Below are 15,325 nucleotides of genomic sequence, written 5' to 3' on the forward strand. Positions count from 1 at the left end.
TTCTCTTATTACTCCTTGCAAGTATGAACAGTCTTATGCATATTGGTTCCATTACAGGTAAAATTTCATCAAAGCATGTGTTATAGCAGGAAGACTAATATCAGGGTATTCTTTAATGAAAACTGAAAACATCATTAAAGCCATTCCAACAATCTTCTGAATCGGTATTTATATCATATCCAGCTCTTATCATGTTATCCATTTTTACCAGCTATTGAAATGTGTGAAGTGCCTTCCTGTTTTATATATGTTTATGCTCACAAAATTCAGAGTAAGAAAAACAACAGTAAATTATAAATTCGGGGGAACTCAGTATAAAGCTCCAATATATAACAGAATGGGGCCTAAATCATTTCCCTGAAGTCATAAAATAGCTTGAGGCAGAGACATAATTAATACAGGTCACTAAACCACTAAGCATTACACATTCTATATACTTTTCTTTTCCAGTTTTGACATCTTGCATATACTGTTTAAGAACACAAATTGTTCCATTTGTTCAAAGCAATCTTGAGTGGTACTTTCAGAGAAACAAACTTAGAAGTACACAGTCTTTCAGTTATTAATTATGACAGTAAAGTTTGTAATTTCAAATTGACAGTACTTACCCGTGCAAAGTCAAAGGCATATCTATAAATAAGTTTAAAATTGGTAGGCTCATTTAATAAAGATCTCAAGTAATCCAGAGAATTTCTCAATTTTTCTGTAGTATCACACCTACAAAACAAGCACCAAGTGAGTTTAGAGTCTGCATTCTTACTGAGATGCCTGATGTTCTAGGAAAGAATCTCTAACAAGTATGCCCATTACCCTGTTCAAAACACATCACTCTGTACAGACACAAGTTTTTGAGTATGTCTGCATAAAATGCCTTATTAAACCCAGTGTAAAACAAATTTAGATGAAGTAGCAAAGTCTTACACTGGGACTGACTGGCTTTGTAAAAATGCACCCTCTAACAGATAAAGCTAAGAGCTTGTCCATGCGTGGCAAACAAGCGTCAAATCAAAGCAGTGAAAAATACTTCTAAAGTCTTGCTGAAACTATAGAACTTCCTACAAAGTTTTAGTAATTCTCTTCTGGAAGGTAAGTCAAAACACTTCGTTCTTTCTCCAACTCTCTGTGAAACATGATTATTCAACTTTATTTATGTTAATTTTGCCATAAAATTAAGCTCTTAACTGGAGAAAGCAACTTTTAGAGCAATACAGAGTTACAGAAAGGGTTGGTATTATTTAGTGTTTTACATCACTCTAACAACATAGCAATATCTAAAAGATACATGCAATCCAGCAACAAAGATTGTTGGTGTCCTTGGGGACAGAAAGAGTGTCAAACCTCATGACATTTCTCTTTTATTGGGACTGCAGATCTTTTAACCCAACTATATTTAAATGTGCAACATCAGGTTTCAAGTTGTCTCTAAGTGACCATATTATCATAAATCAGGCCAAAAGTTTGTAACTTCTACTCCATGGCAGAGTTCTTTGCTTTAGGTGTTGAGTGAAAACACTAAAGTGTGTTTTTTCTGAAAAGCTGTGTTTACTATAACAAATATAGTAACTATAGAGAATTTTCAAGGCACTTACTGTAGTGATGTCATTCCTTTTAACCATTCTTGTAATGTAAAGTAGCCCATATTTTGTGCATCCAACTTCCATGCTAGCACAAGCATAACTACCTGTTTTAATGAGAAAAAAATGGAGACTGAGAATTTAACAAAAAGATCCATGTGTTTTATAAATAACCACTGTTTAGTAGGATACCAATGCTTTTACTTGTATAAGTGGAAAGTTCAGAACTTTGCTACACTATTTTAGAAGTTTAAAAACCCTGTAAGTGGCAAATCTGTACACAATCCAAATGAAGAGAAGGGAATAGTACCAATACATGGAGTGAACATCTACCCAAGTTATCAGTCATCTCAAAAGCAATACAATGGGGAGAAGATGAGTTGGTGTGAAAGCTGCAGAAAAGATTTCCCAAAGTAACTACAAAATTTCAGTATCAGTTTCACAAGCTATACCTGATATTTGTTAAACCTTCATCTCAATGAGCATCATCTGCAATCCATGGAATCAATTATTTGAAAGCTAATAATGATCCCACAATTCAAGCAGATAAGTAAATCTAGATGAACTAACAGTAATACACATCAAAACACAGGCTGATATATAATACCTCAGTTTTGCCCAAAAGAAAACAGTCTTTTTCACATCTCACACAGAAGACCAAAGCAAAAAAGAATTTAGATAAGGTAATACCATAAGATTATTATTATCTTATTTACCAACTTAAGAAACCACTTTTGACAAATATGTGAAAGAAAAACTTGCAGGATAACTGACCCTACCAACCTGGAGAAAAAAATAATCAAGTTATTTAAATTTGCAACTTACATTTTCTGGTTCAACTCCAATGTCTTCACAAAATTTCTCCATGCCTTCTGGCCCTACAATATCATCTGTGCCTGCAAACAAAATATATTTTACTTATCTCTAAATATTAAAATGGCCTGTCCTTTACAGCACAAAAGAAATGCAATCACATAGTGCAACCTAACTTTCATACAGTTTGTTTGCTTTGGCATTAAATAAATATTTCCACACTTACTATCAGCCTTGGATACACTTAAGTCTTTATCTCACCTTTGAAAACAGAGAAACCGTAAAACAACTTTTCATCCCTGCCAATCTTTCAACTCATTTACTGAGATAATCTTGGAAATTTAAATTAGTAAGATTTTTTCCATAATGCACTTAACAGAACACCCATACAATATTACCAAATTAAATGAGTGGACGTTGGCTAGTGAAACTCATGCCCTGGCTGGAATGTCTAATTTATCACAAGATCAAACCACATAAAAACATGATGTACAGCTATACAGGATACAAGGCATTATCATTCCCAGAACCTCATTCCTCATTGTCTCATATATTATCTTTATATAATGTTATCCTGCTTATTCATATTGTTACACCATGGTCACACATCATCTGTCTAACAGTAAATGCAACAGGAAGGAAATAATGAATTACAGTTATTTCTTTGCCTACTTAAAAGGAAAAAAAAGATTCAAAACACAAATGCTATTAAATGCACCACTAATAAAGCATGGTCTTAAATCAAGATATTTACAATTTCTATAATACTCTGAAAAAATTATACAGACATTATGAATTGTACTGTGCAATTCTATACTTTAAGTATTTGAACTATTTTGTTAGAATTATTTGACTCATATTTAAAAGGGCTCATTTGAAAAAAAATACATGCTGAACTGCCTACTTTCCTCCAATAGAAAGATCACATGTGTAAGAAAAACAGGATTTATAAAGGGAAGATCAATCTGTATTTTATTATTAGGTGATCTATTCTAGAAATAACAAGGTTTAATTAGGTCTTTTCCCATCTTCTCATAACAGCCTCTCAGCTCTCAGAGTGTACACAACAGCCTTTAAAAAGACTCATTCTGTTATGCAAAAACACACCAAGGGAGGGAAAAAAAACCCAAATGCAGTGTCAACTGTCTGCATACATAAAGAAGACTTATGAAGCAAGAACACAAGAGATTATTCCTTGAAAATTCAATTTTTAGAATGTTACTCAATACTGTAAACAGAATCGTACTCTCCACTTTTCTGTGTTTTATCTTGGTGTGTGCATCCAGTGGAAACCCCACAGTTCTTTCACAAACAGCCTTCCTTTCATCCTTTCTTTCCATGAAAGTCTTGACAAAAATGAGTCATGCCTGTTGCTAGAGTAAAAAAATAAATCAAGCTGGTCAGAAAGGCAGACAATCTAACAGGTTAGATTTGGCTTGAATTTGTCTGAATCTCCTCTCACAGACTGCCACAGACAAGTGAGATCTCAAAGTATTTAATTTCATTTATATAATTTTATTAGGAGAAAAAAATGTTTTATTACATCAATTTAAGTCACTCTTCATTATGTTTAAAAAGTAGACAAAACACAACAAGTTAGACATGTTATTCAAGACATCACCAGAAAACTGCAAGATGACACAAAATATCTATTTAATTTCTTTTTGGTCTTTACAGTCATGAGATCATTTTCCCCCATACGTCAAATTCTTCCTTTCAGAAAACATTTGCAGGAAAACAAATACAAGAACCAACTTCACTAATAAAGGATTATCTGTGACCACAGACGATAATTAACATTCCTAGAAGTAATGCCTGAAGAAAGTTCTCATACACAAGGGCAAGAATAAATAATACAGGCTACCTTCCCTATACCTTGTGATGCAAAACTATCTGATAAAACTAATACAGGATATTTGAATTCATTCACTTCTTTGCTTGAAACCCTCAGCACCAGATTCAGCAGGAACAAAACTAGCATTACTACTTCCCTCACCCTTTAGATTTTTTAATTAAAGACACACCACTTCTGAGGCTAATTCTGTCCTATACAGCACTAACATGGCAGATGATAGAGAGGTAACAACATTTTCAACAGAAGTACAGCTTTAACTGTAGATTTGAATAGTAATACATGTTCCAAAATATTTCAAATTACACACCTTCTGTATTCTTTTCATAGGATATAGACAAAGACAAAACTGAACCTTGAACTCTTCAACCTCACATCCCACAGGATAAAGGGAAGTTTCTCTAAGACTTCTACAAAACATCTTTTATATTCCGTCTTTTGAAAGCTCAGTTAATGCAATTTTCATATTCCAATATAAATTTAATTGTTACTGGTAGGAAATTTGCATTTCACACTTACCTGCATATTCATAGAACCATTCTAAGCATCTCTTACTTGAAAAGACTTCTTCTTCCTCTGCTTTTATTCTAGTTGAATCATATTTTCTATACATACTTAGAAAAAAGAAAGAGAAACAAGTAATTAATTAATCAACACTTTTTAAAAGCGATCTTTTAGTCAACAGCCACTCTTAGCAGAAACATTATGCCTTTCAGTTTACTCAACATTCTGTCCTCATATCCAGTCATTTGGAACACTGCTTAAGAATCAATGACACTAAATACTTGGTTTGCTCACTCTGTCATACTTCCACTGATTCATAATCATTACATTAATGTCACTACATTACACATGTAATGACCTTCTCCTAAAATGAATATAGGTCAGTTCAAATTCAACCCCAAACTGTTCTGTAAAAGTTCACAGTAAGGCCTTGCCCTACACCACCAGTTACCACAGACAGCTGATGGGCTGCAATCCAGCTGTGGGTCCATGGCCAGAGTAATTCCATGTCACAGTCAACACAGGTCCTACCTCTAGGTGCACTTTGAATTATTAACTAAAGAAAACTGCAAGCACTCTTTTTGCTGCCTGGAAAAGATTCTACAAAAGGCATAAAGGCCAAAAGAGACAAGACCTACACTTATATTATTCTAAAGCCAGTAAATTGGTAAGAATCACAGAAAAAAAAGGTTGAAAGTCCTCATAGACAATACCTCAAGGGATGTCATTCATCATGGAACACAGAACCATCTGAAAAGCTGGCCCCTTCCCCTAGAGACTACCAGCAGGGTAATGCTCTTCTCCTTCAACAAGAAGTGTAAGGAATTTTAACAACACTAAGGAAACAAATTTAGTATCTGAAACACCAAAAGCACAGAGAACATGACAGAATGTGAAGGGTCACTCCCTCAGTTAGACCTTCCGAAACAGGCACAATATCATTTGTGCCTGCTAGAGGAAAGAGACTCAGCAGTCCAAGTAGTTAACCACTGCTGCATATGCATTCTCTGATCCATTTCCACCACTCTTCAGAGCATGGGCTCAAAGGCTGAAAAGAGCAACAAATAAATGGTTTAGTCTAGAGGTGGTAGCCAAGAACAGCTCTGTAAGTGTTCCAAGCATGCAGAGTTTCCTCTCACAATGTCAAATCCTGATGGGGGAAGACAATGAAGCGGCTAACTGGATCAAGGAGAATTTTGAAACCATTTGAATAATGAAATTAATTTGGAGCTGACTTCATCAGTGTTTTATCCTTCTAGAAAGACATGTAAAAGACACCTAGATTTATGAGCTTAGAAGACACTGATCTCACTATCCTCCACCTAGCTCAGCTATCAGCTGTGAGGAAGTGTAGCTAGAAGTTAACAGCACACAGATCATTCTGACAGGAATTCAAAGAAATATTTCATGTTTACTGTCATAGTTCCCTTAAAGCAGCTAACCTTTAAAAAAGTAATACTAGTCAGAACAAAATGATAAATTTTGCTAATTAGAAGAAAAATACAAATGAGGCTCTTAAGAAAGTTCTTATGAAAAATTGACACTGTACTGAAACACACTGATCTACAACAAACTGGAACACTGCATAGAAATGTCAGCCATATGTGTTCCAAAAACATTCATATACTCACAATTTTAGGTTTGGGGTTTTTTCATTTTGAAAACACTCTTTTCCTATTTGAATTATCTATTTTGCATAAGCTTTACTGAAGCTGCAAAGGAAAAGGCTGACAGCATCGCTCAGTAAGAGGTAATCCAGAAGGTATAAGTCTGAGTTGGTATAATTTTTTTTAAATAGGTCTGATAACATTTTCACACTTGCAAAATGAACTGTGATTATGAAAGACCTAGCCAATAATTTTTAGGGTACTCTGAATTCAGAGCAATCAAGACAAAGAAAGGAGGCATTCTGCCACTTTGGCAAAAATTTTAATTATTCAGTATCCCCTTTTTTGTCACAAACAAACGTGACAAACACCAAGTAGAATACCAAGTTGGAAACTGTAGTAGGAGCTAGTCAACATCTTTATTCTATTCTCTTTATTCAAGAGGTCTGTAAGAGTACTGCTGGGATTGAGGACATGGCAAAGCTAACAAGGTTCACAAAGAAAGTTATTTATCACAAGACTCAATGCTTTTTCTTACAAACGGATGATAATCAATTGTCTTGCCCTGCTTGTTCATGTAAATCATCAACACATTAAGCTGCCAGTATGCAAACAGTGCATTTAAGAAGGAACTCAAGAAATAGACTTATTGACAGAGCTGTAAGTCATTCAGGTATTTTAGGAAAAAAGGTATCCTGCATCTACAAATGGCAGAGCTAAATACTGCAGCCTGAAACAAGACATCGGTGCCAGCAGTATGGATAACAGGAATGGTGAGCAAGAACAGAAAAAAACAGCCCTTTTTATACATTCTCTGCATCTGCACATAGCAGAAGAATTTCAGACAACTGATATGAGATTGAAAGTCACTTGTCTTAAGGGCTAAGGTCACAGTTCAGGAACTGCAGGAAATAGCAATAATAAATTAAGTCCATGTGCCCAACATACGGCCAAGTAACTCCAATGAAAATGCTCTTGCCTCAAACTTATGATTGTTCAAAAAGCACAATACCTGACCACTGGAGCTTGATTTTTGAGAAACCAGAACTGACTACAGATATTCCAGCTTGTGCCAGTTGACAAGTTCAGAAAATAAAGTCAAAAGGGATATTATCTTGAAATATTACCCACTCTCTGCTATGAGCTAATTAGCCAGACATGCATTAACAGTGCATATGACCCTGTATCACGTTTATAATGAAAACAGACTATGCATGGTCAGAATTAGTGATCTCATGTATAAAGACAAACCCTTTGCTTTCCCTGCTTACTCCACACATTAAATGAGTGTCTCACCCCAGCCTAGCCAAGCCAGCTATTTCTACTAGCAAGAGACTCCTAATCTCTGAAGTGCCTAGGGAAGCAAGATGAGTGGGGAGATGCAAACAAGTAAGTAGACAAGTACCTGAGATTACTCAGCCTAGGACAACTTGGTTCAATCTAGTGGCACAGAGTAAAGGTGTTTTTAAGGACTACATCCCCTGAATTATGATTAATATAGATTTTATTATCTCAAGAACCATATTTACAGAGGAGAAAAACACAAACTTCCAGACACATCTGGCATCCATTTTATATCTTGCAGTATTCCTCATCTCTGTGGAATTTCTCAGTATATACTGCAAGATGATGCACCTTGTCTTTGTTCTAATGACAGTATCTCTTGCTATGCAGAAAAATACACTGCCAGAGTGCACAGGGTAGATACCTGAATACTTTGGGAGTACCAAACATCTAATGAACAGATCTCACAAACAGCAAGTCATCAATGGCTCACAGTTTCATCAAGATGACCAGCACCAGTACTTGCAAACAGATGCACAACCATTATGCCAACCACATTCTACTTAGTAATTTGCTTCCATATTGATGGTCTGTAAAAGGAAACTGCCAGTCACAGGGAACTGCCAGCAAAGTGTCAGTCACACACCAGATGTGAAACAACACAATGCTCACAAAAAAAAGAAAAAGAAAAAAAAAAAGGGGGAGGGGGAAAGCAGGCAAGGCACAGGGGAAAAGTAAAAAACTCAAAAAGATGCCTTCCATAAATACACCTGGCACTTTTGGTACTAGAATTTGCACACTGTCAAAGAATGCTGGCACTGAAACAGGATTGCTAAGGGCATTTTCTCCATCATCAGTTAGAAAGGTGCAAGCACAGTTTTATCCCAGAGTGTCTGCTATACCCATCACTACCACACAATACCAAACTCAAAACCTTTGCCTTTAGAATTACCCTTCCATTTCTAACTCATGACATGAATATCCATCAGGAACAGGAAAAAGAAGAACAGTATTACTTACAGGCTAAGTATGTATTTACCTCTCAGATAAAACACACATGTAAGTACAATAACTCAGAAAAATCTTCACTTGAAAAATAGGGTTTTTTTTTAGTTTAGCATGATACTGTGTCAGTGACAGCAATATACAAGTTATTTGTAACAAATATCCCTGTAAGGAGCATTTAGGTTTTTTTTTTTTATTATTATCTCTTTCTAACAGCCATTTCATCAGCTAGAGAGAGGAAAGAATGTGGGACAGGGCAGGGCAAAAGCAACATGAGATAACCGGTCTAAATTTTGTAAGAGTGATTTCAGTTACTTAACCGCATCAAAATGTAGTAATTTTCTCAGAGATGCTTGCACCTCCATCATGACCTAATGGCTGACTCATAACATCCATGTTCAAACATATATATGAAATACTCATGTGAGCTAGGGAACTGTAATATACCAGCAAAAAAGGTAAGACAGTGTAGTTCATAACTGCAAGAGCTATAGGCAAGCATCAACAACCACCAAAAAAAATTAAAACTGTGTCTAGGCACTTCACACTTTGTGGGAACTTTAAATACATGGTCCACATCTTTTCCAGATTATTTTCTTCTCTTCCTACCTAATTTGGTGGGAAAACAAAAGCATGAAAATTCCATCCAACCATAATGGGGTGACTAGGCAAGTGACTGTAAAAGTTGATGATTGCTGCCAGCAAAAAGAACAAGGTAAGGGCAATTCTCTTCAACCCACTGCAGTCTTCAAAGCTGGGTTATCTGCTGCTCTGAGCATGTTTCACCTGTACTGGAGTTGGTTAAAGCTCCAGCTGCAGTCCCTCCCACTGCACCAACTCTGGGCTGTGTTCTAGCTCCAGAATATTCCAACCAAGATCAGTGAAAACATGGAGCTTAGGTCACAGAAAACATTCTCTTCATGGTGGAAGCTGGGAATAATCCATTGAGGAGGAAAAAGAAAATCAAAAGGGAAGGGGAAAAAAGCTATATTTTATTATGGTAAGTCAAAAGCCTCTCATGAAGATCTACCGCCTGGTTATTTCAGATGGTCAGTGCTTACTGAATGAAGACATCAAGAAATTCACCAACAGAAGCTTTGTTTCTAAGCAACCAGAACTTAGTCAAAATCTTTTCTGAATTTTGTTTGAGTTTTGAACTAAGTAACTAATTGCTTCCAGATTACTTTTTTTTCAAAACATGCCAATTTTTGATTGAAGAAGATGCCCCACACTACTTCCATTAATACTTATTAATTTTAAATTTTGGCTGAGAATTTTCATCAATGCAGCACAATGAACATACTTTAATAAAGCCTTATCTATTCACCCACAATTATAATTCTAGCAATAGTTTCATAAAATCTGCAGTAGAAACAGAAGGGTGGGAGAAGAGATGTTTTGCAATTTACAAGACATGACAAAAACAGTTTAAAGCAACCCTCAGGACTAACCTGACTATTAAGTTTTATGAAGGAATATACCTTATGTCTCCTTGTTTAAAGACTTACAATCATTCCTAAACTGTTAAATGTTTGGAACTTTATCAGGTTTACTTAATGAGCAGTATGTGTAACAACACACATGCTGATAGTCACATGTCCAGTTTAAGTGAAGTGTGCTGAAAAGCTATAGAAAATGGAAAAATTATGCTTGTGTGTACCTGAAAACCCCTACTTCAAGCAAAAAGATCTACACATCTATGACAGCTGGGAACACAGGTGGTCTGCATGGGGCAGGACCTAACCAGATAGTAAACAACAGCAGAACAAAAACCAAACCAACTCTCAACACTAAAGGTTTGGAAAACTTTGGAAGTTAGTACATCTTATGTTAATGACACTCTGTTTTCAAAAACTGCATTTTTCCACACAGAGTATGGAGTTTACAATTCAATACAGAAAACCTATTTTTCATGTTAGTAGGCCCTTTTGTGGTTCCTACACACATAAGGGTAAATTCATTGAAAACATTTATCTAATTGTTTGAAAACCTAAATTTCAGAGAAGTAGGTAAATATTCCTAGTTTTCATCCTCCTGAAGTGACAATACCCATTACTGCAAGGCTTTTGCCCTCAGTGTGATTCCAGAATAAGGAGTAGAATTACTTTTTAAATGAGACTGTCAAAACATAAGACATTATATTGAACAGCTCATTTTTCCCTATTTGGCTAGATATGATGTAACAGATAAGCAGCATAAAACAATTACCCAGTGAGGACTATCGTTTTACCTAGCAAGTATCTTTAGATGAATCTTGCTTTACCTTTCTGAAGATGCTTAACATAGTGATGGAAGAACAATGTACAGAAAATGTAATTTTAACTCCAATTTGAGAATACTCTATACTGTGACAGCTTTAAGTACAATAAAGTCAAGACTGTGATACTGAGATGAAAATACAAACGAAGTCTTCAAGTGATTATGTTCAAGTTAGCACATGCTCAACTGTTTACTTCCAACAGCTATTCTTTAAGGCAAGATAACTCTTACTGTTATCTATGGAGCACTGAGTTCTTTTTATTATTCGTCATCTGGTATAAAAATTCCCTCCCGCTGAAACACTGCATTCATTCATGGTTCATGGTGATGCTATAATTAAGAGAATTCAAGTTCTTATTATGTAAGGGTGCAATACTAATGAACATGCTTGGAGACTTCTATAATCAGTTTATGCACTAGATCAGCATTTCCAAATAATTTCATAACTAGATTTCTTCCTATAAATGTTTTTCCTCGATTGCCTGTGCATTGCACCAGTGCTTCTGAGATGAGGCTGTACTCCTAGCAGCTTGAAATTAAGGGTGTAAGACATGTTTAAGTTTATAACTTGAAGAGTCTTTAGAAACTATCTTCTCTTTCAGCATAAAGACCTGCTGAAAGAAACTTTATGGAAGAAGGCATATCTAAAAATATTCCTATCAGATCTGAAGAGATTATAGGAATGAATAAAAAATAGTGAAGACTGAAAATATCACCCAACAAAACACTCCATTACAGATTAAAAAACCCCACATTTTTATAATGGACAAACCAGAAAAAATCATCAACCTTCAGTCTCAGTTGCAGTAACACCATTAATGATGACATCCCTTGAAAATCTTTGGACTACTACCCAATATTTTTCCACTGAGAACAAACAGGAGACTTTGAATTACTGAATTTGTTAATGTTGACTCTATAAGTATGCCACTGTAGCTGAGAAACACACAAAAATGTATGTCATTCCATTAAGTATTTGAAGTGACAAATCACTTCTGTTAGGAAAGAGAGGCTCCTCTGGAGAGGACTGTGTAGCTCTTCAGACAGTGACTGCCTTTCTTCACTTAATACAGAATCCGCACAGACTAATGTCCTGTGAAGGCTTATCCTGAGTTACTAGAATGCAGTTTCTAATAATTCTGTCTCTAAAACAGAAGCTGAGAACTGGGCCTAGGAGACCCTTATTCTATAAACTGGTATTCCACTATACTCTTTTTACTGTATATAGCATTCTCTGCACACAATGTAAGCAGAACTGGCTTTGTAAACTAGGTATGCTGCAGCACACTGCTGTAGAGTTTCCTGATTTCAGACTGATTTCTGCTCAACTAACTGAGATGTCTAATCCAAAAACTAAACTTGACAGCTATGAACTCCACCTGACCAAAACAAGCATGGAAGTAGGAGACTGCATTTTTACTAACCCATTCAAGAAGATTACAGGGGTAAAAATCCTTCCTTGAAAGAAAATAAAACTTCAAGACCAGGCTGAATGTCCAGCAAATAATTTCATATTGCCAGTCATGCTGAAATAAAAAACTGTTTTCTTGAAGACTAAAACAAAATAAACACTCTGGAAAACAGAGAAAGCTCAAAAACCTTTATAGGAAGTCAGTCAGATAAAAACTGGAACCACATCAGAGGATATTACCCCATGGCTCATGACTAGCAGATCTGGTTTCTCCTCCAATTCTAAAAGCAGGCTGAGATCTTCCCTTTAATAAAGACTTACATGGCAGTAAAATGAAAACTAGATCCATTAGTTATAAACTGAGAGGCAGATATTAACAAATCCTTCAAATTACATTTGCAACAAGCTCTTAAAAATGATGAAATATCCAGTATTCAGAGAGCAAAAAATCAGGTTTTTATAATTTTCTTTTGTAATTACACAAATCAGTATTTCTTACTTACATGCAAGCTTACTTTTTAGGGGGTTGCTTTTTTCTATCATCAGTGTCTTGGCTAAGGTAGGTAGAGCTCAGTTTTATGAACCCCTCTATATTCTACAAAGGGTCTGTCCTTGTATTGCTTCCACATTGTATGCCTATCTGTGAATAACCTGTAATGCCCTCCATCAACTATTTACCTTTTATATTTCATTATTTCTGAAAAGGAACAAAAAATATTAAGGACATGAACAGCTTTTTTGTTCTAGTTAGTGTTACAATGCAATGAAAGAGAGAGTTGAAATCTCTTTCTTCTGCATCAAGAGATCATTTAATAAATTCCAGTGCAGTTACACTTGTGCAACCCTATTAAACACAATGGAGTTATAGGGGCATGACCAGAGGCTTAATTTGGCTACCAGTATTTTTCTTACTCATGCTAGACTATAAAAAGGAGAGAACCTAGCCTGATTTCAGGCTGACAGTTTGGAGAAAAATGCCTCTTTTAACCTCCCTGAAGGTACTTGCCATGGAAGCGTGTGTTTTCTGGAACGTCAGTAACACATGAGTATAACAGAGCTCAAATTCTACTGATTGATGCAGTGCCAAGCAAACTTTCTAGTTGTATAAGCCACTTTTCAACATCAGAGCAGTCCTGTATCTATCATGCAGGAGTGTGCAGTCCTATACAGCCTCAAGTTCTGAATTTAGTCCACATAAATAGTGATTTTTGCACACCCTGAGCACATTCAATGCTTTCTGAATGACTCACTACACATACTGGAAATCCAGCACTTGCAGAGGTCTCAGCTATCCAATACTTCATGCCAAAAGAATACACTGTTCATGCACTCTCTTTAACCTGTTTGGCTTCTGCTGTCCAGTGAGAAGCCCCTCAATAACTGCTGAACTAGTGGCTGTCACCTTACCTGGGCAATTTCCCTTCTATGTTCAGTATCAATCACAACATCACAGGGAGAGACTAGCAAGATTTTAAGAGCTGAGTGGACTATAACTACATTCACTTTTTTGACAGGCTAGAGATTGATAACAGCCAATCCAGACCTTATGCATGTATATGAGAAAATAGTACTGTATCTCTTAGAAGTTGGTTTTGAACAAACAAGTACATATCTTCATAGCTGGCAACTAGAGCAAGGAAAAGTTCCCTACATGCTTCTTGTATGTCTAGAGAAAGGTGAGATGCAAACTGAATCTACATATACTTATCAATATCCCACAGTTCAATCACCAGCTATGGTTCCACATTGAGAAACCAAGTAAATTTCAATATTATTTCCATTAGTATTTAAACACATGAGATATCAGCTCTTCAACTTTAGATATTCCATCAGTCTTAGCTCATGGTAAGATGACATACCCATCATGTCTACTTTTCTTAGCAGATAAATCATCTCCTGCTGCAGGTCTCCTCTTTTTCCTTGGAGGCATCACTTTACTAAAGCAGTCTGATGAACTGCAAGACCGAAGACTTCCTACAGAGGGAATTAAAAACACCAGCACAAAGAAATGAAACTGTTGCAGACCAGTTAAACTGTGTCCACTAATAGGCATATTACAAAGGAAAGGGAAGGCAGTTAGGGGATTTAAAAATTAAAAAGAAACAGTCTCCTTTCAACAGCAAAATCCATCTCAGCTTTACATGGTTTCCTATGACCAGATTTCCATTAAGGTCAAAAGTACTATAGCAAAATGCACAGTAGCACTGGCATTACTCCAGTCTAACAGCAATCAAGAACTGACACTATCCTAAAGACGTATTTCGTTCCTCAAAAAGTCATCCTTATTTTTAGTCTTTTATTCAAATCACAAGTTCTAAGAGTTGATCATTGCTTTTTGAAATACAGATGTGAGTGAACACCTACCTCTAGAAAACAGAACTTTATTTTCAAGCCTCAAGTTTTTTGTGATACAGAGAGCAAGAGGTAGGAAAGGTTTTGTTTGTTCTTTGGTGAGAGGGTTTTTTTCAGGTTTTTTGGAAAGTTTTTTGTTTTGTTTTGCAGGGACAGGTAGAGACAGTCAGCAAACACCAGGGAAAGAAATAAGTGGCTGGCTGTATTATTTGCACTGAACAGTTCTCAAAAAATGAAGGTCCCCAAATAGGAAATAGCCAATTCAAGACACTGATGCCAATCAGGTGGCAGTCTTTCCATCCCCTTCTCTCAGCTACATACTCCTGTCTCTGGTAACTCTTCCGTGTGCCAATCCAGCTCACCAAACCTGTACATAATTAACCAAGGAAAAAACAATAACAACTTTCTGTACATTAGCACAAGAAAGAGCACAGGACCAGCCCTTTTGACCACAGAAAGTCATTAAATTGCTTTTGCTGCCTCATGAAAACAGTAGGCTAACATCCAGGCACAATTTTGTCCTACTTTTGTGTGCTGAAGACCACAGTGACACCTGAGAAAGGTGTGTGTAAGAGCAGCTCCAAGAGCTATCACACCTCTAAGTGTTACACAGAGAATTTGAAAAGAAAAGGAAGAGAGAAGTGAGGTATAAAAATCCAGACAT

General features: G+C 36.1%; 1 protein-coding gene across 16 annotated transcripts in view; it reads right to left on the minus strand.

Moving 5' to 3' along the window:
* Positions 1 to 15,325, minus strand: part of DCUN1D4 (defective in cullin neddylation 1 domain containing 4) — a 40,806-nt gene that overhangs the window by 8,822 nt on the left and 16,659 nt on the right. For 12 of the 16 annotated variants that reach the window (XM_071432396.1, XM_071432394.1, XM_071432406.1 and 9 more), the window contains 5 exons: positions 14,169 to 14,283; positions 4,759 to 4,853; positions 2,400 to 2,470; positions 1,590 to 1,681; positions 609 to 717 (listed from right to left, as the gene is read on the minus strand). In XM_071432396.1, the coding sequence (XP_071288497.1) occupies positions 609 to 717; positions 1,590 to 1,681; positions 2,400 to 2,470; positions 4,759 to 4,853; positions 14,169 to 14,283 (482 nt within the window). The remainder of the gene's footprint in view (positions 1 to 608; positions 718 to 1,589; positions 1,682 to 2,399; positions 2,471 to 4,758; positions 4,854 to 14,168; positions 14,284 to 15,325) is intronic. The other 4 variants (XM_071432410.1, XM_071432407.1, XM_071432409.1 and 1 more) reach the window with 1 other exon arrangement.

Source organism: Agelaius tricolor, unplaced genomic scaffold (genome assembly GCF_023055355.1).
Source record: "Agelaius tricolor isolate 1412-34295 unplaced genomic scaffold, bAgeTri1.0.p SCAF_8, whole genome shotgun sequence".
Classification (NCBI taxonomy): Eukaryota; Metazoa; Chordata; class Aves; order Passeriformes; family Icteridae; genus Agelaius; species Agelaius tricolor.